Source organism: Ranitomeya imitator, chromosome 1 (genome assembly GCF_032444005.1).
Source record: "Ranitomeya imitator isolate aRanImi1 chromosome 1, aRanImi1.pri, whole genome shotgun sequence".
NCBI lineage: Eukaryota > Metazoa > Chordata > Amphibia > Anura > Dendrobatidae > Ranitomeya > Ranitomeya imitator.
This window is the reverse complement of record NC_091282.1, coordinates 42,468,304-42,492,826: the sequence shown is the minus strand read 5'-3', so window position 1 is coordinate 42,492,826 and position 24,523 is coordinate 42,468,304. Positions and strand designations below refer to the sequence as shown.

The 24,523-nt window shown below is 43.7% G+C and overlaps 1 protein-coding gene across 4 annotated transcripts; it reads right to left on the bottom strand.

Moving 5' to 3' along the window:
- STARD6 (StAR related lipid transfer domain containing 6) lies at positions 1-20,519 on the bottom strand. Of its 4 annotated transcripts, none has more exons than XM_069746006.1 (8): positions 20,396-20,519; positions 17,363-17,438; positions 15,514-15,607; positions 13,959-14,008; positions 13,536-13,662; positions 5,484-5,601; positions 2,984-3,077; positions 1-634 (listed from the first exon to the last, which is right to left on the bottom strand). In XM_069746006.1, exons 3-8 carry the CDS (start codon positions 15,601-15,603, stop codon positions 487-489), a joined length of 627 nt encoding a protein of 208 aa, XP_069602107.1. In that variant the 5' UTR covers positions 15,604-15,607; positions 17,363-17,438; positions 20,396-20,519; the 3' UTR covers positions 1-486. The 4 variants fall into 4 exon arrangements, with proteins under 4 accessions (XP_069602107.1, XP_069602105.1, XP_069602108.1 ...); XM_069746004.1 differs by lacking the exon at positions 20,396-20,519 and adding an exon at positions 20,188-20,385; XM_069746007.1 differs by having other exon boundaries at positions 330-634; positions 15,514-15,604.
- Between the last annotated feature and the right edge of the window lie 4,004 nt (positions 20,520-24,523).

Genomic DNA, 24,523 nt, shown 5'->3' with positions numbered 1-24,523 from the left:
TAACAAAAAAAAATCCTTTCTTGTAGAATAGAAATGTGAAAACCTCTTCTTAATATCTTCTTCCTACGCTGAGATATAATGGATTGAAGTCACAGGCCCGAAGCCTGAGGCTGCACTACTGAGAGGCAATGTCTTTCAGTTCTGATATCTAAGCAATGACACTGGTGTATCTGGGACTGGATGACGCTAAGTCTCCCTGACAACAGCTCCCGAAAGAAGACGTAGTTGTCAGAGCGTCTCAGTGGTGCAGCCTCAGGCCTTAGGCCTGTAACTTCAAGTCGTCATATCTCAAGCTGGGAATAAGATATTAAGACACCGATTTCACATCATTAATGCACAGGAAAGGGGCTTTTTATTGGAAAGTTGTCATTAATTACAAAATATTTGTAGGTTCAGGGTTGGGTTTGATGAGGCGAGTGGCGTAAGCCAAATGACTGGGTATTAAAAAGTAGAAGCGACATTTTCCATCCTATAATAACACTGACGTTATTGTAAAAGGGTCTTCAGGCCTTCCCGAACATCGGTGATGAGGCTGACAATATTGTTGGGTATAGCCGACTCCACCAAAGATCGCGGCAGTAGACCACCCAACTCCGGCTGGATGTACACCCCCAGTGTGCAATGTGCAGGGTTCCTAAAGGAGAGAAATGAGTCATAAAACTCCTTAAACATTAGAGAAAGAAATGTTAAAAAGTTAGAAAATTCTTTATAGGTATTCTAAAGCTGTTCTGACACAAAGCTCCAAATCTCCTGCTCCCGTAATCCAGTTACACCGATACATGAAAGCATTCTGTGCACAGTCACCACTAGGGGGAGCTCACTGCACAGGAGCGCATTCAGCCCTCATAGAACGTTATAACCAACCATGTGCAGTGAGCTCCCCCTAGTGGCAGCAGAAAGAAGTTTATCCAGCTTTCGTATGAGTGACCTAAATAGGGGTTTCGGGGTATTTAGAAACTCGCTGATAAATGAGCCACCCCCCATCCCCCATGATCCTAAATATTAATTGCCAACAGATTGGTCACTAGTGGTGTCAAAAGGAAGATGAGACTACAAGGATTTCCTTCATTCAGTCTGCCCTAGCCCTGAATCTATGCTACAGGTATAGCAAAGGAGCTTCAAGTTACCCTTCTGAATTTACCTTAAGGAAGAGCTTAACTTAAAGGCTGTGGACACAGTTGATATGGAAAATTGCTTTTCACATACTGTATGTGTAGTAATATAGGCTGGATGTGAGATCTGTGTGTCTCTCCCAGTAATATAGGCTGGATGTGAGGTCTGTGTGTCTCTCCCAGTAATATAGGCTGGATGTGAGCTCTGGGTGTCTCTCCCAGTAATATAGGCTGGATGTGAGCTCTGGGTGTCTCTCCCAGTAATATAGGCTGGATGTGAGGTCTGTGTGTCTCTCCCAGTAATATAGGCTGGATGTGAGCTCTGGGTGTCTCTCCCAGTAATATAGGCTGGATGTGAGGTCTGTGTGTCTCTCCCAGTAATATAGGCTGGATGTGAGGTCTGGGTGTCTCTCCCAGTAATATAGGCTGGATGTGAGGTCTGTGTGTCTCTCCCAGAAATATAGGCCGGATGTGAGGTCTGGGTGTCTCTCCCAGTAATATAGGCTGGATGTGAGGTCCGTGTGTCTCTCCCAGTAATATAGGCTGGATGTGAGGTCTGTGTGTCTCTCCCAGTAATATAGGCTGGATGTGAGCTGTGTCTCTCCCAGTACTATAGGCTGGATGTGAGGTCTGTGTCTCTCCCAGTAATATAGGCTGGATGTGAGGTCTGTGTGTCTCTCCCAGTAATATAGGCTGGATGTGAGGTCTGTGTGTCTCTCCCAATAATATAGGCTGGATGTGAGCTCTGTGTGTCTCTCCCAGTAATATAGGCTGGATGTGAGGTCTGTGTGTCTCTCCCAGTAATATAGGCTGGATGTGAGGTCTGGGTGTCTCTCCCAGTAATATAGGCTGGATGTGAGGTTTGTGTGTCTCTCCCAGTAATATAGGCTGGATGTGAGATCTGTGTGTCTCTCCCAGTAATATAGGCTGGATGTGAGGTCTGGGTGTCTCTCCCAGTAATATAGGCTGGATGTGAGGTCTGGGTGTCTCTCCCAGTAATATAGGCTGGATGTGAGGTTTGTGTGTCTCTCCCAGTAATATAGGCTGGATGTGAGATCTGGGTGTCTCTCCCAGTAATATAGGCTGGATGTGAGGTCTGGGTGTCTCTCCCAATAATATAGGATGGATGTGAGGTCTGGGTGTCTCTCCCAGTAATATAGGCTGGATGTGAGGTCTGGGTGTCTCTCCCAGTAATATAGGCTGGATGTGAGCTCTGTGTGTCTCTCCCAGTAATATAGGCTGGATGTGAGGTCTGTGTGTCTCTCCCAGTAATATAGGCTGGATGTGAGGTCTGGGTGTCTCTCCCAGTAATATAGGCTGGATGTGAGGTTTGTGTGTCTCTCCCAGTAATATAGGCTGGATGTGAGATCTGTGTGTCTTTCCCAGTAATATAGGCTTGATGTGAGGTCTGGGTGTCTCTCCCAGTAATATAGGCTGGATGTGAGGTTTGTGTGTCTCTCCCAGTAATATAGGCTGGATGTGAGATCTGGGTGTCTCTCCCAGTAATATAGGCTGGATGTGAGGTCTGGGTGTCTCTCCCAATAATATAGGATGGATGTGAGGTCTGGGTGTCTCTCCCAGTAATATAGGCTGGATGTGAGGTCTGGGTGTCTCTCCCAATAATATAGGATGGATGTGAGGTCTGGGTGTCTCTCCCAGTAATATAGGCTGGATGTGAGGTCTGGGTGTCTCTCCCAGTAATATAGGATGGATGTGAGGTCAGTTTGCAGTCACACACAGTAAGTGTAGACTTTTTAGGCCCTTTGAAGCCCCATGAATGTCCGAGGGCTGGTAATGGACAGATAAGACTGATGCAGGTGCCAACAATAACCACTATAATCTATGAGTATTGATATTACTCATGTACTTACTCAGGTAATGGCGTACAAACGTATCCACATGGATTATTGAAGCCACGGACGTGGGAGCTTGTCACAGGGCATTTGTCATACTCCAAGCTGATGGCTACAAACAGTAAAATTATACATATGTATAAGTGATAAGACACTGTGCACGACACTCACTAGATTTTTTTCTGTCAGTGACTGGTCCCAATGTCAAGTTACTGCTGTAAAGACTGCTTTACCGAAGGAAATTGCAGCTGCATCTCCCTCCCTTCTTTCTTTACTGGATGTTCAAGTCCTACAGGTTCGGCCAAACAGTTAAAGTTCGGTTTGGGTACCAGAGCAGCATTCAAACCCAGACCCCATTCAGATGAATGGGGGGCCCGAACATCCATGGTTTGCCACGCTGTCCTCTGCGTGACCACGTGGCAAACGTTGGCTCTGATCGGTGGTAAGATGATTAATGCCTGTTGGAGAGCTGCGGTTCCCAACCTGTCAGATGACAGCGTGAGCCAGCAGCTGTGACCGGTGGTAAAAAGTTTACCTCTGGTCACAGGCATCAGCTGATGGGACTACTACTCCCATCAGCCTACGCCTGTTGTCGTTAGCGCAGCATCAGTGACTACGGGTGACATAGTCATGGATTACCGCAGGTCACTGAAGCTGCATTTCCAGCTCACTTTGCTGTGAGCGGGGCTGATGAACTGCAGTGACCACAGTGAGATCACCGCTACCACAGTCAGAAAAAGTCTCACGGTGCAGCTGTCAGCTCAGTGAGTTCACAGCAAGAGATTTCTCACTGCTGCACTATGAGACCCGGTTGGGAGCGCAGCTTCAGTGACTGAAAGTAACCTCGATGACCTCACCGCTGGTCACTGATGCTGCGCTCACAGCAGCTCATTCCCCAATGGTCGCACCGTCCAGATTGAAAACTGTTTATCCCCCAGACATGGATTTCGGCGTGGGACAGAATGTCGGGACAGGTGAGAGATATGTTTTTTGCTTTTGTTTTTTTTTTACAGGAGGCGATGGCTTGAATGCAATATTCATTAGATAAGTACGTATAACTGTGTCATTTTTAAATAAAAATTTAAAACCTTGTGTATTTTTATTCTAAATAAAAGTCACTATTCTGGCTGTGTCTTTATTTACCATATAACTATAGGAATAGTAATGGTTATGCGTCTTATAGACAGTAGTGATGAGCGAGTGTACTCGCTGCTCGGGGGGTCTCCCGTGTATTTGTGACTGCTCGGAGATTTAGTTTTTGTTGACTTAGTTGCATGATTTACAGCTACTAGCCAGGCTGAGTACATGTGGGGGTTGTCTGGTTGCTAGGGAATCCCCACATGCACTCAGGCTGGCTAGTAGCTGTAAATCATTCAGCTGTGTCAACAAAAACTAAGTCTCCGAGCACTCACAAATACCCGAGCGTGCTAGGGAAAACCCGAGCAACGAGTACACTCGCTCATTTCTAAGAGACACCTCTCCATTACTAAGCCGTGGGCTTGATGTCATCGGTCAATACACAAAGGTATTAGTAAGCCGTGGGGTGACATCAACCCCACAAATATCAACCCCACTTGCCTGTGGAAAGAACTGGGCAAAGCGCCAGAATTGGCGAATCTAAGAGATGTGCCTTTTCCGGAGCAGATGCGGGCTATTTTGAGGCTGGGGGTGGGGTGGCAATATCCATGACCCCTTACGAGCCTGAGCCCCCAAGCTATCTGCTTTAGTTTGGATGGTTGTCAAAAACTGGAGGACCCGTACTGTTTTTTTTAATTATTTAAAATAATAATAAAAAAATAAAAAAACAGTATAGGGACCCCTCTATTCTTGATAACCAGCCATGAAAAAGCTGACAGCTGAGGGTTTGCAGCCTAGAGCTGTCAGTTTTGCCTGGCTGGTTGTCAAAAATAGAAGAGATCCCACGTCATTTTTAAAATTTGTTTATAGCGCAAGCACACGAATACTCCCATCAGCGGCGCCTTATTAGCAGCAGCAGGCATAGGTTGATGGGAGTAGTACTCTATCAGCAGACGTCTGTGACTTGCACTAAACTTTTACCGCTGGTCACTGCTCTGACCGATAGTAGTAATATTATCGCCAATCATAGCCGCCGGTGTTTCTCGTGCTGTCATGCAGCGTAGGCAACGCCTGATGTTTGGGGTGCCGAATCCAAACAGTAGGTGATCGTTTCGGACCCCAAACTTTACTGTTCGGATTTGCCCATACCTACTAGGTTACCGTTGATAAATATTTAGGCAAGAAAGGAGTTTTTTTTTTCTTTTAACATTCACAGAGATCATTCAGACAGGAGATTAAAGACTACTTGATCTTGGTGGTCACTGATTTCGTGATCATTGGGGTCCCTGATTTCCCCTACAGCTCAAGCTGGGATACCAGATCTCAGAAGATAAATTGTACAGTAGTAAACCCCTCTTTTTCTCCCCCAATTTTTTTTTTTCACCGTTTGTCCCTCTCCCTAGTCACATAGTAAGTATATAATAGACTAAGTGATACTTACAATTCGTGGTGATCACTCCGGCATCGTACCGCCTGACATGAATTAAATCCACAAATTCTCTTGGTGAGATGATCCCTTTCCCAAAACTGTGTGTGATGCAGTGACAGATGACCGTGTCCTTCGGAAAAAAAAAGAAAGAGTAAGTTGATAAAAGATTCCACTTCTACCACCACTAGGGGGAGCTCTGGGACCTTCCGCATAGTGTGACCCTATTGAGTTCAATGTCCACAGTGAGCTCCCTCTAGTGGTGGTCGCAGGCAGATGGAAGATAAAATGTTATCAATAATTCTATGTCTGCATTCGATTTGGGCCTATGCAACAGAAAAATGGAGCAGCGGCTGCTTTAATAATATATCTATCAGTTCAGAATGTTGGACCTAAGATCGTCACAATGTTAGGTAATGCAATAATTTTCAGAGAACTTACTGATGGATGTGACTAAGCTGGATAGATGCAGGGAGTGCCTTTACTTATCATGTAGCTTTGTATTCTGTTATTAGCTATCATAAGAAACGCCTAAACGTATGCATGGCCTGTCTATATTCATGGAGGGTATAAATAAACATACACTTTAGATTTTCTTTGGAGTATTTTGGAGAAAAACCGCAAAAATACGATATTCAGAGGGAAGACAAACTCTCGGCTCACTGAGTGATTTGATTACAGCTGCCTATAGAAGTCTATGGTGACGGGAAGTAGAGTGAGAGACAGACACGGGCAGCGTTGCTGCTTTTCAGTAAGTGTTTATCTCAAAGCGGTGCCAAGTTAACAGCTACACTGCTCAGTATTGCTGCATAATGTCCTTCATGCTGCTGCTTTAGAGTGCTTATCTCACCACACCGATATATTCACAGCTACACTGCTCAGTACTACTGTATAATGACCTCCATGCTGCTGCTTTCTAACGCTTTTCACAGAGCTTAGATTCATGGCGACACTGCTCAGTATTGCTGCATTATGTCCTTCATGCTGCTGCTTTCTAGTGCTTATCTCACCACACAGATATATTCACAGCTACACTGCTCAGTATTGCTGTATATTCTTCATCCGGCTGCTTTCTAGTGCTTATCTTATTACAGAGCTAGATTCATATTTACACTGCTGTTGTGTATTGTCCTCCATGCTGCTTTTTTTCTAGTGCTTATCACACAGCTAGATTCATGGCTACACTGCTCAGTACTACTGTATAATGACCTCCATGCTGCTGCTTTCTAATGCTTATCTTATCACAGAGCTTAGATTCATGGCGACACTGCTCAGTATTGCTGTATTATGTCTTTCATGCTGCTGCTTTCTAGTGCTTATCTCACCTCACCACACCGATATATTCACAGCTACACTGCTCAGTACTGCTGTATATTGTTCTTCATGGGGCTGTTTTCTAGTGCTTATCTTATTACAGAGCTAGATTCATATCTACTCTACTGTTGTGTATTGTCCTCCATGCTGATTTTTTTCTAGTGCTTATCTTATCACACAGCTAGATTCATGGCTACACTGCTCAGTACTGCTGTATAATGTATTTTATGCTGCTGTTTTCTAGTGCTTCTCACCACAGAGATGTATTCACAGCTACGTTTCTCAGAGCTGCTGTATTTTGTCCTCCATGCTGCTACATTCTAGTCCATATCTTATCACACAGCTAGCTTCATAGCTACACTGCTCAGTACTGCTGTATAATGTCCTCCATGCTGCTGCCTTCTAGTGCTTCTTACCACAGAGATATATTCATGGCTACACTGCTCCGTACTGCTGTATATTGTTCATCATGCGGCTGCTTTCTAGTGCTTATCTTATTACAGAGCTAGATTCATATCTACACTGCTGCTGTGTATTGTCCTCCATGCTGCTGCTTATTTTCTAGCCCTTATCTTATCACACAGCTAGATTCATGGCTACACTGCTCAGTAATGCTGTATAATCTCCTTTATGCTGCTGCTTTCTAGTGCTTCTCACCACAGATGTATTCACAGCTACGCTACTCAGTGCTGCTGTATTTTATCCTCCATACTGCTACATTCTAGTCTTTATCTTATCACAGAGCTAGCTTCATAGCTACACTGCTCAGTACTGCTGTATAATGTCCTCCATGCTGCTGCTTTCTAATTTCTTATCTTATCACAGAGCTAGATTCATAACTACACTGCTCAGTACTGCTGTGTAATGTCCTCCATTCTGCTGCTTTCTAATTTCTTATCTTATCACAGAGCTAGATTCATAGCTACAATGCTCAGTACCGCTGTATAATGTCCTCCATGCTGCTGTTTTCTAGTGCTTACCACAGAGGTATATTCATAGCTACACTGCTCAGTACTGCTGTATAATGTCCTCCATGCTGCTGTTTTCTAGTGCTTCTTACCACAGAGGTATATTCATAGCTACACTGCTCCGTACTGCTGTATAATGTCCTCTATGCTGCTGCTTTCTAATTTCTTATCTTATCACAGAGCTAGATTCATAACTACACTGCTCAGTAAAGAAAAAGCAACGAAGATCAGCTCACCTCCTCTCAGGCCCAGCGCACGGATCATGCAGTGCTGCAAGTGGTTTGAAGTAAAAAGCAGAAGTCCAGCGCGGGTGATGTCCATAAAAAATACCTTTTATTCCATATTCGTTAAAAGCACATAAATCCAAAGTCCATCTTCATATCCATAGACACAAAAACGGGTGATTCCTACCAGTGACAGTCACAGGCTTAAAGTGCATTAAAATCATACGCGTTTCAACGGTCGTGCCGCCTTACTCATTGTGATAAAAATAAAATGAAAGAGGGCTGCCATATAGGACTAGGCCCATTAGGTTACACCCCCTGATCTTGCAGACAACAGAAACAGGGGAACACCTACAGGTAATGAGTTTAGCCTGAAATTTGCATGTCCAAATACTATGCTTAAGGCAGGGGAGAGAAAGAGGGGAAAAAAAAAAAAGGTCTATGGACTTTTATATGGATGTTATACAGGTCCTTCTCAAAAAATTAGCATATAGTGTTAAATTTCATTATTTACCATAATGTAATGATTACAATTAAACTTTCATATATTATAGATTCATTATCCACCAACTGAAATTTGTCAGGTCTTTTATTGTTTTAATACTGATGATTTTGGCATACAACTCCTGATAACCCAAAAAACCTGTCTCAATAAATTAGCATATTTCACCCATCCAATCAAATAAAAGTGTTTTTTAATAACAAACAAAAAAACCAACAAATAATAATGTTCAGTTATGCACTCAATACTTGGTCGGGAATCCTTTGGCAGAAATGACTGCTTCAATGCGGCGTGGCATGGAGGCAATCAGCCTGTGACACTGCTGAGATGTTATGGAGGCCCAGGATGCTTCAATAGCGGCCTTAAGCTCATCCAGAGTGTTGGGTCTTGCGTCTCTCAACTTTCTCTTCACAATATCCCACAGATTCTCTATGGGGTTCAGGTCAGGAGAGTTGGCAGGCCAATTGAGCACAGTAATACCATGGTCAGTAAACCATTTACCAGTGGTTTTGGCACTGTGAGCAGGTGCCAGGTCGTGCTGAAAAATGAAATCTTCATCTCCATAAAGCATTTCAGCCGATGGAAGCATGAAGTGCTCCAAAATCTCCTGATAGCTAGCTGCATTGACCCTGCCCTTGATGAAACACAGTGGACCAACAGCAGCAGCTGACATGGCACCCCACACCATCACTGACTGTGGGTACTTGACACTGGACTTCAGGCATTTTGGCATTTCCTTCTCCCCAGTCTTCCTCCAGACTCTGGCACCTTGATTTCCGAATGACATGCAAAATTTGCTTTCATCAGAAAAAAGTACTTGGGACCACTTAGCAACAGTCCAGTGCTGCTTCTCTGTAGCCCAGGTCAGGCGCCTCTGCCGCTGTTTATGGTTCAAAAGTGGCTTTACCTGGGGAATGCGGCACCTGTAGCCCATTTCCTGCACACGCCTGTGCACGGTGGCTCTGGATGTTTCCACACCAGACTCAGTCCACTGCTTCCTCAGGTTCCCCAAGGTCTGGAATCGGTCCTTCTCCACAATCTTCCTCAGGGTCCGGTCTCCTCTTCTCGTTGTACAGCGTTTTCTGCCACATTGTTTCCTTCCAACAGACTTACCATTGAGGTGCCTTGATACAGCACTCTGGGAACAGCCTATTTGTTGAGAAATTTCTTTCTGGGTCTTACCCTCTTGCTTGAGGGTGTCAATGATGGCCTTCTTGACATCTGTCAGGTCGCTAGTCTTACCCATGATGGGGGTTTTGAGTAATGAACCAGGCAGGGAGTTTATAAAAGCCTCAGGTATCTTTTGCATGTGTTTAGAGTTAATTAGTTGATTCAGAAGATTAGGGTAATAGGTCGTTTAGAGAACCTTTTCTTGATATGCTAATTTATTGAGACAGGTTTTTTGGGTTATCAGGAGTTGTATGCCAAAATCATCAGTATTAAAACAATAAAAGACCTGACAAATTTCAGTTGGTGGATAATGAATCTATAATATATGAAAGTTTAATTGTAATCATTACATTATGGGAAATAATGAAATTTAACACTATATGCTAATTTTTTGAGAAGGACCTATATATACAAGAATTATAACTTATCATTCATAATAATTCATAAGATCCTGCCGGATATTCATGCCTAGGGGGGCTCTGGACTTAAGCTGATACATCCACCATATCTCTCTGTTGGTTATTTTTCTTTTTATATCTCCCCCTCGGAATGGAGCTTTAACCCTTTCAATCCCGCGGACCTCCAATGAGCTGACATCCCCATTGTGTTTATGGATGAAGTGTCTTATGGGTGATTTTATTCACTGCATCAGACAGATGCCTCCTTATTCTCACCTTCAGGGGACCCCCTGTGCACCCCACATATTGCTGCTCACAGGTGGTGCAATTCATCAGATACACCACATTGGAGGTGTTGCAGTTAATGTAGTGGTTAATTTTGTAGGTCTTTTTGGTGACAGATGAGTGGAATTCCTTACTGTTCACCATGTATTTACAGCAGGTGCAGATATTATATATATATATATATTGTGCCCACACTTGTATGTGCCTTTAGTACTGAGCCAGTTTTCTTTCTCTTTTAACCTTTTGTCCTCACTAACACAGAGGCTGGGGGATAAGATGTTGTTCAGACTGGGGGCGTTTTTAGCGATATAGCGCACTGGTTTGGACAGGATTTGGTTCAGCTTTTTGTCCTGGCTCAGCATAGGGATTCTTTTTCTGATGATATCACTGAGGGCTGTATGTGGTGGTGAAGGTGATGTGCTCCTCACTGGACACACGGTTACTGCTCGCCTTATTCAGCATAGTCTCCCGGTCTATATCCTCCACAATGCAGCATCCAGCTGGGATAGCCCCTATGAGCAGCCTGCCCCTCACCTCCCTCTTACTCCTGTCATACACTTCCTTGGTGGTACAGTTCCCCCACAGGTAGGTTTTTTATTATATGTCTCGGATGACATGATATGGCATGTGATATGGAATTAGTCGCTGTATTTTTCTTGAAAGGGGAGGGCGCAGGGTTCTCGCCATCTATCGCTAACCTGTATATGGCAGCCTTGGAGAGCTTGCTCATGTTCTCACATGTTAACCCCTTCTCCCTCTATATTAGGTGGCTGGGGCGCTATCTGGACGACCTGCTCCTCATATGGGAGGGACCTGCGGACTTGATATCTGAACTTATCAAATATATGAATGATAATGAAATGAATTTGAAATTCACCTATATAATTGGGGGTAGAAACATTAATTTTTTAGATGTTACTTTAGATCTAAATTCAGATTCAATCATCACAATCTCCCCTTTCAGGAAAAATACCGCGACTAATTCCATATCACATGCCAAATCATGTCATCCGAGACATGTAATAAAAAACATACCTGTGGGGGAACTGTACCACCAAGGAAGTGTATGACAGGAGTAAGAGGGAGGTGAGGGGCAGGCTGCTCATAGGGGCTATCCCAGCTGGATGCTGCATTGTGGAGGATATAGACCGGGAGACTATGCTGAATAAGGCGAGCAGTAACCGTGTGTCCAGTGAGGAGCACATCACCTTCACCACTACATACAGCCCTCAGTGATATCATCAGAAAAAGAATCTCTATGCTGAGCCAGGACAAAAAGCTGAACCAAATCCTGTCCAATCCAGTGCGCTATATCGCTAAAAAAGCCCCCAGTCTGAACAACATCTTATCCCCCAGCCTCTTTGTTAGTGAGGACAAAAGGTTAAAAGAGAAAGAAAACTGGCTCAGTACTAAAGGCACATACAAGTGTGGGCACAATATATATATATATATAATATCTGCACCTGCTGTAAATACATGGTGAACAGTAAGGAATTCCACTCATCTGTCACCAAAAAGACCTACAAAATTAACCACTACATTAACTGCAACACCTCCAATGTGGTGTATCTGATGAATTGCACCACCTGTGAGCAGCAATATGTGGGGTGCACAGGGGGTCCCCTGAAGGTGAGAATAAGGAGGCACCTGTGTGATGCAGTGAATAAAATCACCCATAAGACACTTCATCCATAAACACAATGGGGACGTCAGCTCATTGGAGGTCCGCGGGATTGAAAGGGTTAAAGCTCCATTTCGAGGGGCAGATATAAAAAGAAAAATAACCAACAGAGAGATATGGTGGATGTATCAGCTTAAGTCCAGAGCCCCCCTAGGCATGAATATCCGGCAGGATCTTATGAATTATTATGAATGATAAGTTATAATTCTTGTATATATAACATCCATATAAAAGTCCATAGACTTTTTTTTTTTTCCCCTCTTTCTCTCCCCTGCCTTAAGCTTAGTATTTGTACATGCAAATTTCAGGCTAAACTCATTAACTACCTGTAGGTGTTCCCCTGTTTCTGTTGTCTGCAAGATCAGGGGGTGTAACCTAATGGGCCTAGTCCTATATGGCAGCCCTCTTTCATTTTATTTTTATCACAATGACTAAGGCGGCACGACCGTTGAAACGCGTATGATTTTAATGCACTTTAAGCCTGTGACTGTCACTGGTAGGAATCACCCGTTTTTGTGTCTATGGATATGAAGATGGACTTTGGATTTATGTGCTTTTAACGAATATGGAATAAAAGGTATCTTTTATGGACATCACCCGCGCTGGACTTCTGCTTTTTCCTACACTGCTCAGTACTGCTGTATAATGTCCTCCATGCTGCTGCTTTCTAGTGCTTCTTATCACAGAGCTAGATTCATAGCTACACTGCTCAGTACTGCTGTATAATGTCCTCCATGCTGCTGCTTTCTAGTGCTTCTTATCACAGAGCTAGATTCATAGCTACACTGCTCAGTACTGCTGTATAATGTCCTCCATGCTGCTGCTTTCTAGTGCTTCTTATCACAGAGCTAGATTCATAGCTACACTGCTCAGTACTGCTGTATAATGTCCTCCATGCTGCTGCTTTCTAGTGCTTCTTATCACAGAGCTAGATTCATAGCTACACTGCTCAGTACTGCTGTATAATGTCCTCCATGCTGCTGCTTTCTAGTGCTTCTTATCACAGAGCTAGATTCATAGCTACACTGCTCAGTACTGCTGTATAATGTCCTCCATGCTGCTGCTTTCTAGTGCTTCTTATCACAGAGCTAGATTCATAGCTACACTGCTCAGTACTGCTGTATAATGTCCTCCATGCTGCTGCTTCTGAACATGCGCTACATAGAGACAGGAGAACAGGAATCTCTCATATCTGAGTGTGCTGTGTATGAGAGACATCATAGCATTTATTCACCCACTAGCTCAGAGACAACTGAGAATTGGACAATAAAATACCAAAGGAACAACTGGTGAAAAAAAGGAGGACACGAGTCAAACGGTGGTCGGAGATAGAATTTATCAATATGTACACAAACAACAACGTGTTCTGAAAAACCACCAAAAAGGCACATTTTAAGCTTTATTTAAGAAAATATTAACACGCTTATTTGTTAAATTTAAACAATTCAATATAGTAATGTTAATCAAAATATTTAATCATTTAAAATATTAATTAAATATAAGGACTATTTTAAAATGGAAATACCTCATCGATCTCCTCTACAATTGTGTAGGATTTCAGCGTTTTGTCCCACTTTGATCGGTATTTGGCAAGATACATAAAAGGAATAAGTTTTTCCGGGCTTTCTTCGATTATTGTTTCTCCGCGATATCTGTGTTTTACAGGAAAAAAAAAAAAATTAAAAATTCATATAGAGAAACTGAGTCACTCCGGCCAATGTCTACTTAAAGGGACAAAGCACAGACACATCTGTGTTTCTACACCACCTGGTGACAGCAAGTGGTATTGCACGGGTGCTTGTCACATTTTTGGAAACTTTTTCCTTTTTTTCTGCTTTTCAGAACTCCAGAAACGATGTAACATTGGAAATTTTTTTTTTTCCTGAAAGTCATTCTTTCTTTACAATACAACTATGTGGAAACGCGATTAATAAATTTTGCTACTTACATATTTCCCGAATAGTCATTGGATGGTTTCCACGAGACGGTAATGTTTTTCTGAAAGAGACACAATATTTATATGTTGTTGTAAAAGAAAGGAAAGGGACAAAAGAATGAAAAAAAGGAAGAAAGTGGAAGGACAAATAAAAAAGGGAAAGGATGGAAAAAAGAAGAACGGCAAGAAAGAGAAAAGGGAAAATGACAAGGATAAAGAAATCAAGTGATGGTTGGGAAAGTAAAGAGAAGGAAAAGGGCAAAAATGGTAAAGAAAGCAACAAAAAGAACTGATGGAAGGATGGGAAAGGGAGGAAGAAAGTTTAAAATGAAATGAAAGAAAAAACTGGATAGAGGAATGAGCTAGAGAAATGACAAAACAATTTGGAAGGCAAGAGAAATGACTGAAGGGCAGGGAAGGTAGAAGGAAGGAATAATAAAAAAGGAAGGAAAAGGGATTAATGAAAAGAAGATGAAAAGTATAGAAAATATATAGAGAAAAGGAAATGGCAGGAGAATTGGATAAGGGAAAGATGGCGAAGGAAAGGAGTAAAGGATGGGAAAGAAGGGAGGGGAGAAATAACAGAAGGAAGAAAGGGAGTGGTAGAAAGTTGAGAAAGAAATGGAGGAAGTTAAAAGTAAGGGAGGAAAGGAAACGGTAATGTTATGGAAAAGGGAAGGAAAAAAAGGAAAGGAAATGAGAGAAGGATTGGAAAGGAAGGGAGGGGAATATCAAAAGAAGAAGGAAATGACAGAAGAATGGGGAAGGAAAGAATGGAAAGGATGGAAGAGAAAGGGAGAGAAATGAAATGAAGGAAGAAAGAATGGGAAAGAAAGGACAAAAGGATGGAAAGGAGAAAAGGATGGAAGGGAAAGGATGGAAGGGAAAGGAGAAAAGGATGGAAGGGAAAGGAGAAAAGGATGGAAGGGAAAGGGAGGTTAAGGATGGGAAAGGAGAAAAGAATGGAAAGGAAATAGGGAGAGGAAGGATGGAAAAGAAAGGAGAAAAGAATGGAAGGAAAAGGAGAAAAGGATGGAAAAGGAGAAAAGGATGGAAGGGAAGTGAGAAAAGGATGGAAGGGAAAGGAGAAAAGGATGGAAGGAAAACGGAGGTTAAGGATGGGAAAGGAGAAAAGGATGGAAAGCAAAAAGGGAGAGGAAGGATGGGAAAGAGAAGAATGGAAAGGAAAGGAGAAAAGAATGGAAGGGAAAGAAGGGGAGAGAAATGATGCAAGGATGGGAAAGAAAGGACAAAAGGATGAAAAGGAAAGAGGGAGAGGAAGGATGGCAAAAAAAGAAAGGAGAAAAGGATGGAAGGAAAAGAAATGATGGAAGGATGGGAAATGGAGGAGAATTAGAGGAAACCATGAAACAAAAGATGAGATTGGAACATGAGAAGTTTTAAAAAAGGGAAATGTGGAAATGACAATTGGATGAACATAAGGTAACGGAAGGGGAAAGGGAAGAGGAGAGGAAAATCGTAATGTCAGGGAAGATAAAGAATGGAAAGCAAAAGCGAGGACAAATGACGTTTTCGTGCCCACGTCCTGTAAATTCTGGTTACTTACTGCAGATTTGGTCACTTTCCATCCGGACGTGTCCTGACTGTAGGCGCGAATCTTCTGGGAGACGTCATCGGCAATCTTCTTATAGTCCATCCTTCTGGAAACCAGTGACATAGTCACATCGCTGTAGACCTCGGACATAAGATACAGTTAGGTCCATATATATTTGGACAGAGACAACATTTTTCTAATTTTGGTTATAGACATTACCACAATGAATTTTAAACAAAACAATTCAGATGCAGTTGAAGTTCAGACTTTCAGCTTTCATTTGAGGGTATCCACATTAAAATTGGATGAAGGGTTTAGGAGTTTCAGCTTCTTAACATGTGCCACCTTGTTTTTAAAGGGACCAAAAGTAATTGGACAATTGACTCCAGGGCTATTTCATGGACAGGTGTGGGCAATCCCTTCGTTATGTCATTCTCAATTAAGCAGATAAAAGGCCTGGAGTTGATTTGAGTTGTGGTGCTTGCATTTGGAAGGTTTTGCTGTGAAGTAAACATGCGGTCAAAGGAGCTCTCCATGCAGGTGAAACAAGCCATCCTGCGAAAACAGAAAAAACCCATCTGAGAAATTGCTACAATATTAGGAGTGGCAAAATCTACAGTTTGGTACATCCTGAGAAAGAAAGAAAGCACTGGTGAACTCATCAATGCAAAAAGACCTGGGTGCCCACGGAAGACAACAGTGGTGGATGATCGCAGAATAATCTCCATGGTGAAGAGAAACCCCTTCACAACAGCCAACCAAGTGACCAACACTCTCCAGGAGGTCGGCGTATCAATATCCAACTCTGCCATAAAGAGAAGACGGCATGACAGTAAATACAGAGGGTTCACTGCACGGTGCAGCCACTCATAAGCATCAAGAACAAAAAGGCTAAAAAACATCTAAAAAAGCCAGCACAGATCTGGAAGAACATTCTTTGGACAGATGAAACCAAGATCAACCTCTACCAGAATGATGGAAAGAGAAAAGTATGGCGAAGGCGTGGTACAGCTCATGATCTAAAGCATACCACATCATCTGTAAAACACGGCGGAGGCAGTGTGATGGCGCGGGCATGCATGGCTGCCAGTGGCACTGGGTCACTAGTGTTTATTGATGATGTGACACAGGACAGAAGCAGCCGAATGAATTCTCAGGTATTCAGAGCCGCCATACTGTGTGCTCAGATCCAGCCAAATGCAGCCAAACAGATTGGTCGTCGTTTCATACTACAGATGGACAATGACCCAAAACATAAAGCCAAAGCAACCCAGGAGTTTATTAAAGCAAAGAAGTGGAATATTCTTGAATGGCCAAGTCAGTCACCTGATCTCAACCCAATTGAGCAGCATTTCACTTGTTAAAGACTAAACTTCAGACAGAAAGGCCCACAAACAAACAGCAACTGAAAACCACCACAGTGAAGGCCTGGCAGAGCATCAAAAAGGAGGAAACACAGCGTCTGGTGATGTCCATGAGTTCAAGACTTCAGGCAGTCATTGCCAACAAAGGGTTTTCAACCAAGTACCAGAAATGAACATTTTATTTAAAATTATTGAATCTGTCCAATTACTTTTGGCCCCTTTTAAAAACAGGGTGGCACATGTTAAGGAGCTGAAACTCCTAAACCCTTCATCCAATTTTAATGTGGATACCCTCAAATGAAAGCTGAAAGTCTGAACTTCAACTGCATCTGAATTGTTTTGTTTAAAATTCATTGTGGTAATGTCTATAACCAAAATTAGAAAAATGATGTCTCTGTCCAAATATATATGGACCTAACTGTAACTCTGCCCACTGCGATATCACAACTGAAGAGTGGGATAGAACGATCCAATATTATATTGGAGCCGCCACTTACCCCGGCCTGAGACTTCTTGGTCCTCTCCTCCGCGGCTCCCCCTGCAGGCAGAATCTTATCACTGCACTGTGCGCTGCTGAAAATAGAGAAACCAATGTATGGAGCTTAAGGTTTTGATGCTTCGTAGCACAAGGAATACAGGGAGGAACCAGTGCTGGGCCCCATGAGAGCTGTGTTGTGATATTACTATGGTGGTTCTACTATTCCCAGCCACAGCAATGAGGGAAAGCTACAAGTTGGCACCACTGTGTATATGGTCCGGGTGCACAGTATCATCTGTGACCCTCTCCGGTCGGTGCCCGCCTTTGGCCTTCACTGAAGGACACACACTTTACATTCAGAGATAGTAAACCCATAAATGCCAGGTATATCAGCAGCTGCATCTGTCCTCAATGTATCTGGGAAAAGTCCAATGTTCATCTAACAGAGCAGAGATCAAGATGTAGTCACAGCCATCAGCCATAACATTAAAACAAACTCTGAGCCATGGAGAGCCGGGACTTCAGAGGTGTCCGGTGGGATCCGGCCTCCATGGATCAGACTTTGGAGAAAGTCAGCACTTTGATCTCTTATGTTCCTCCGTTCCTGAACAGTTTGTGCCGTGCAGCCAGGGGCATGATCCTGCTGAAAGTGGCACTGCCATTACATCATCTGCACTGTTGGGTAGGTGGTACACGGCCCATGATGCCAGACCCTGAGGTTTCCCAGCAGAACACTGCCCCCATCGCACTGTCTCCACCAGCTCGTCTTCTGCCATCTCTTTCCCAGACAAGTAATGGCCGCATATGCACCCGACACTTCTCATAATATACAACATGATTCCTAAAACCAGGCCGGCTTCTTCCATCGCTCCATAGATCAGTTCTGATGCGGACTGAGGTTAACATGGGCACCATGACTGGTCTGTAGCAGCCCCACAGACAGCAAGAACGAAAAAACACCCCACCACACCTGGTGTATACTGGGAACACCCCACAAGACCTGGTGTATACCGGGAACACCCCACAAGACCTGCCGTATGCTGGGAACACCCCACAAGACCTGCTGTATACCGGGAACACCCCACAAGACCTGCTGTATACCGGGAACACCCCGCAAGACCTACTCAATACCGGGAACACCCCACAAGACCTGCTGTATACCGGGAACACCCCACAAGACCTGCCGTATGCTGGGAACATCCCACAAGACCTGCTGTATACTGGGAACACCCCGCAAGACCTACTCAATACCGGGAACACCCCACAAGACCTGCTGTATACCGGGAACACCCCACCAGACCTGCCGTATACCGGGAACACCCCACAAGATCTGTCGTATACCGGGAACATCCCACAGGACCTGCTGTATACCGGGAACACCCCACCAGACCTGCCGTATACCGGGAACACCCCACAAGATCTGTCGTATACCGGGAACACCCCACAGGACCTGCTGTATACCGGGAACACCCCACAAGACCTGCTGTATACCGGGAACACCCCACAAGATCTGTCGTATACTGGGAACACCCCACAAGACCTGCCGTATACTGGGAACATCCCACAAGACCTGTTGTATACCGGGAACACCCCACAAGACCTACTGAATACCGGGAACACCCCACAAGACCTGCTGTATACCGGGAACACCCCACCAGACCTGCCGTATACCGGGAACACCCCACAAGACCTGGTGTATACCGGGAACACCCCACCAGACTTGCCGTATACCGGGAACACCCCACAAGACCTGGTGTATACCGGGAACATCCCACAGGACCTGCTGTATGCTGGGAACACCCCACAAGACCTGGTGTATACCGGGAACACCCCACAAGATATGTCGTATACTGGGAACACCCCACAAGACCTGCCGTATACTGGGAACATCCCACAAGACCTGTTGTATACCGGGAACACCCCACAAGACCTGCTGTATACCAGAAACACCCCACAAGACCTACTGAATACTGGGAACACCCCACAAGACCTGCCATATACTGGGAACACCCCACAAGACCTACTGAATACCGGGAACACCCCACAAGACCTACTATATACTGGGAACACCCCACAAGACCTGCTGTATATCGGGAACACAGCACAAGACCTGCCGTATACCAGAAATACCCCACAGGACCTGTTGTATATCGGGAACACCCCACAAGACCTGCCATATACTGGGAACACCCCACAAGACCTGTTGTATACCGGGAACACCCCACAAGATCTGTCGTATACCGGGAAAAACCCACAAGACCTGGTGTATACTGGGAACACCCCACAAGATCTGCCGTATACTGGGAACACCCCACAAGACCTACTGAATACCGGGAACACCCCACAGGACCTGCTGTATACCAGGAACACCCCACAAGACCTGCTGAATACCGGGAACACCCCACAAGACCTGCCATATACTGGGAACACCCCACAAGACCTGCCATATACTGGGAACACCCCACAAGACCTACTGTATACCGGGAACACCCCACAAGACCTGCCATATACTGGGAACACCCCACAAGACCTGCCGTATATCGGGAACACCCCACAAGACCTGCCGTATACCAGAAATACCCCACAGGACCTACCAAATACAGAAGTTCTGATCCATATCAGCTTGAATAATTGGCTGATCTCTCCGATCCGCGACAGGAGCCATCACCAGATAATCAGTGTTATCCTTAAAGCTAGAAAACCCCTTTATTCAGAGAAACCTGGTAATCGCTTCTATCTGCTCAGCGCTTTGGATCAGGCAGATCTGCCGATAAGTGCAGGATAAGGAAACTCTCTGGATTATTAGATGACAGCTTAAATAAAACACTTCTGCACCTCCCATACATTTTTTTTCTGTAGGACCAAGCCGGCAATTGCTGTCTGTGACTGCGGTAGGATCATCTGAATCTTGGACTTCTCTAAGAATAAGTCCAGTGATTCCAGGATCCGCGATGTTACCGGTCCACAATGGACAAGGTGATCGCTGCCGGCTGACACACAAGAGCCACCTTCTTGCCAGCATGGAATTCCCTGGCACCCGGACAAGTCTTACCCCAGTGTCAGGAAGCTGCAGGAGAAGCTGCGGCATCAGAGTCGCCTCCTTCTCCTCTGTACTTTGATCTTGGCCTTATCCACCGATGACATAATAACCCTGCAAGAGACGTGTCCAATGCAATGGGAAAAAAGCCATATCCCCTCCCACCTTGTGTCATATGACTCAAACCTATGAAGCTGGAGACGGCCATGTTGCTTAAGGGCATAAATATTACAACCTTTCTCCACCTGTTCTACATTCTCTATCTGTAGATTATTTATAACAAGCATCCGGCCCTTTTATAGAAGCTGATATCTGCCATTATTTCCTCTTGTTGCCGAGTATTCAGCAGTCTATCTGCTCTAACTGTAAAGAACCCTTCCCTTTCCTATTCCGACTGCTCTAACTGTAGGAACCCTTTCCTATTCTTACTGCTCCAACTGTAAAGACCTTTTTCCAATTCTGACTGCTCTAACTGTAAAGAAGCCTTTCCTATTCTTACTGCTCTAACTGTAAAGAACCATTTTTTTATTCTTACTGCTCTAACTGTAGGAACCCTTTCCTATTCCTACTGCTCTAAGTGTAAAGAACCCTTTCCTATTCCTACTGATCTAACTGTAAAGAACCCTTTTCTATTCTTACTGCTCTAACTGTAAAGAACCATTTTTTATTCTTACTGCTCTAACTGTAGGAACCCTTTCCTATTCCTACTGTTCTAACTGTAAAGAACCCTTTCCTATTCCTACTGCTCTAACTGTAAAGAACCCTTTCCTATTCTTACTGCTCTAACTGAAGGAACCCTTTCCTATTCCTACTGCTCTAACTGTAAAGAACCCTTTCCTATGCCTACTGCTCTAACTGTAAGGAACCTTTTCCAATTCTTACTGCTCTAACTGTAAAGAACTCTTTCCTATTCTTACTGCTTAACTGTGAAGAACCATTTTTTATTCTTACTGCTCTAACTGTAGGAACCCTTTCCTATTCCTACTGCTCTAACTGTAAATAACCATTTCCTATTCCTACTGCTCTAACTGTAAAGAACCCTTTCCTATTCTTACTGCTCTAACTGTAAAGAACCATATTTTATTCTTACTGCTCAAACTGTAGGAACCCTTTCCTACTGCTCTAACTGTAAAGAACCTTTTCCAATTCTTACTGCTGTAACTCTAAATAACTCTTTCCTATTCTTACTCCTTAACTGTGAACAACCATTTTTTATTCTTACTGCTCTAACTGTAGGAACTCTTTCCTATTCTTACTGCTCTTACTGTAAAGAACCATTTTTTATTCTTACTGCTCTTACTGTAAAGAACCATTTTTTATTCTTACTGCTCTAACTGTAAATAACCCCTTCCTATTCCTACTGCTCTAACTGTAAAGAACCCTTTCCTATTTAGCTGCCAGAATCGCCTTTCCTCCGCATGTAATGGTTGCCCGCTGGTCCTGTCCTTTGTAAGGTCCTTGGAAGGAATCAGTCATGTGCCAGTCCTCTGTATTAAACACACATGTATTGATACATATAATTAAAATCTCATTTTTCTAAGCAAAACAAAGTCCTACTGAATCCCATACTCAAGCTGTGACTTCACAAGTCATTTATTACATTGGAATCATGATTTTATCTCTCTTTTTATACACCCTAAAATCTTGTTTGCTTTTGCAGCTGCTGCTTGACATTGAGCACTGCTGCTCAGCTTACTTGTAATCAGAACACCCAGGTCCTTCTGCTGTTCTGTAGTCTCTATACTCATCTTATTATGGTTATTATGAGCTGGAAAACAATGATTGCATTTGTAAAGGGACAGAAATATATTAGACTACAAAAAGGGTGACTAACAGATATGATAGAGCCATATAACAAGATAAAATACAAAAAAGTGAATAATTATATGGCCAGAAGATTCCCTATATATGGGTGTTCCTGAGCAAAACTGCATGCTGTCATACACAGATAAGCTGGACTGGTCTGCAGGTGAGACCTAGTCCTGCACTGATAATCTCCTGCTGATAAAACACTGCATTGAAACTACATCACACAGCTTAATAAGTGCCACATTCATGGAATCAGGCTCTGGTGCCCCATATTATCACGCTCTCAGATTAAAACAGCAAAACCCAGTGACATATTCTTATTTCATAAATCAATACAGCCCATGAAAATAAGAATCTTTTTAATATATCTTATCAGCGAAATCTGCTTATATCTCTTCCTGGACTGATCTTTGTCAACATTCTTAATTTACAGGTAAAATATGTCTTCAATGAATACAAACTTTCCCATTACTGAGAAAGAGGACAGTTGGTGCTCATAAAGTTCTATGGAACTTGCAGTAGAATGTCTGTGTCCGCCTCCAGCTCCTCCATAGAACTTTATGAGCACCGTCACATTCTATTTCAGTAACAGGAACGTCTGTATTCACTGAAAACACCTTTTTTCCCGTGAATTGAGAATTTTGAGAATGAAAGCTCAGTCCAGGAGGAGAAAGAAGCTGATTTCTGTGTTTTTTTTAGGGTTTCCATCCGTTCATGTAAAGACCATGCCTACAACTGTGAACATTATGTTTTCTTTTTATTGTGAAACAACAAATTGGACAAAAGAACTGAAAAATTTAGTGTGCAGAACTATTCACCCCCTAAAGTCAGTACTTTGTAGAGCCTCCTTTGGGGGCAATTACAGCTACAAGTTTCTTTATAAGTCTCCATGAGCTTTCCACATCTTGTCACTGGGATTTTTGCCCATTCCTCAAGGTGAAACTGCTCCAGCTCGTTCAGGTTAGATGATTTCCTCATGGTGGACGGCAATCTTCAAGGCTGACAACAGATTCTCCACTGGAATAAGGTCTGGGCTGTGACTAGGCCACTCCAAAACATTTACACGTTTCCTCTTAAACCACTGGAGTGTTGCTTTAGCAGTATGCTTTGGGTCATTGTCTTGTTGGAAGAAGAACCTTCGTCTCAGTCACAAATCACTGAGAGATTGTAACAGGTTTTGCTCAAGAATATCCCTGTATTTCGCACCATCCATCTTCCCCTCAACTCAGACTATTTTCCCTGTCCTTGCTGCCGGAAAACATCCCCACAGCATGATGTTGCCACCACCATGTTTCACCGTGGGGATGGTGTTCTTGGAGTGATGAGCTGTGTTTGTTTGGCAGCAGACATAGCATTTACCTTGATGGCCAAAAAGTTACATTTTAGTCTCATCTGACCACAGCACCTTCCTCCATACATTTGGGGAGTCTCTCACATGTCTTTTGGAAAACTCAAAACAAGCCTTACAATTTTTGTGTGTAAGTAAAGGCTTTTTTCTGCCCACTCTTCCATAAGGACCACCTCTATGGAGTGTACGGCTTATTGGGATCGTATAGACAGATACTCTAGTCTCTCCTTGGTCTTCATGGCGGTGTTGGGAGATCTCCTTGGTCTTCATGTTTGGAGATCTCCTTGGTCTTCATGGCGGTGGTAGGAGATCTCCTTGGGCTTCGTGGCTGTGTTAGGAGATCTCCTTGGTCTTCATGGTGGTGTTGGGAGATCTCCTTGGTCTTCACGGTGTTGTTTGGAGATCTCCTTGGTCTTCATGGTGGTGTTGGGAGATCTCCTTGGTCTTCACGGTGTTGTTAGAAGATCTCCTTGGTCTTCATGGTGGTGTTGGGAGATCTCCTTGGTCTTCACGGTGTTGTTAGGAGATCTCCTTGGTCTTCATGGTGGTGTTGGGAGATCTCCTTGGTCTTCATGGTGGTGTTGGGAGATCTCCTTGGTCTTCATGGTGGTGTTGAGAGATCTCCTTGGTCTTCATGGCGATGTTGAGAGATCTTCTTAGTCTTCATGGCGGTGTTTGGAGATCTCCTTGATCTTCATGGTTAGCAGTGCCTCTTGTTAATGGTGTTGCAGCCTCTGTGGCCTTTCAGAAAAGGTAACGTGTATATACTGTCAGGCATGGGACACTTAGATTGCACACAGGGGGGGACGTCCTGTCACTAAGCATGGGACTTATGAAGGTAACTGCTTGCACTAGAAATTTTTAGGGGCTTCATCTCATAGAGGTGAATACATATGCACATGCCAAATTATTTGTTATTTGATGATCTATATTTTTCTCACTTCACCATCTTGGACTTATTAAAGGCAGCTTGATTTTAATCTATG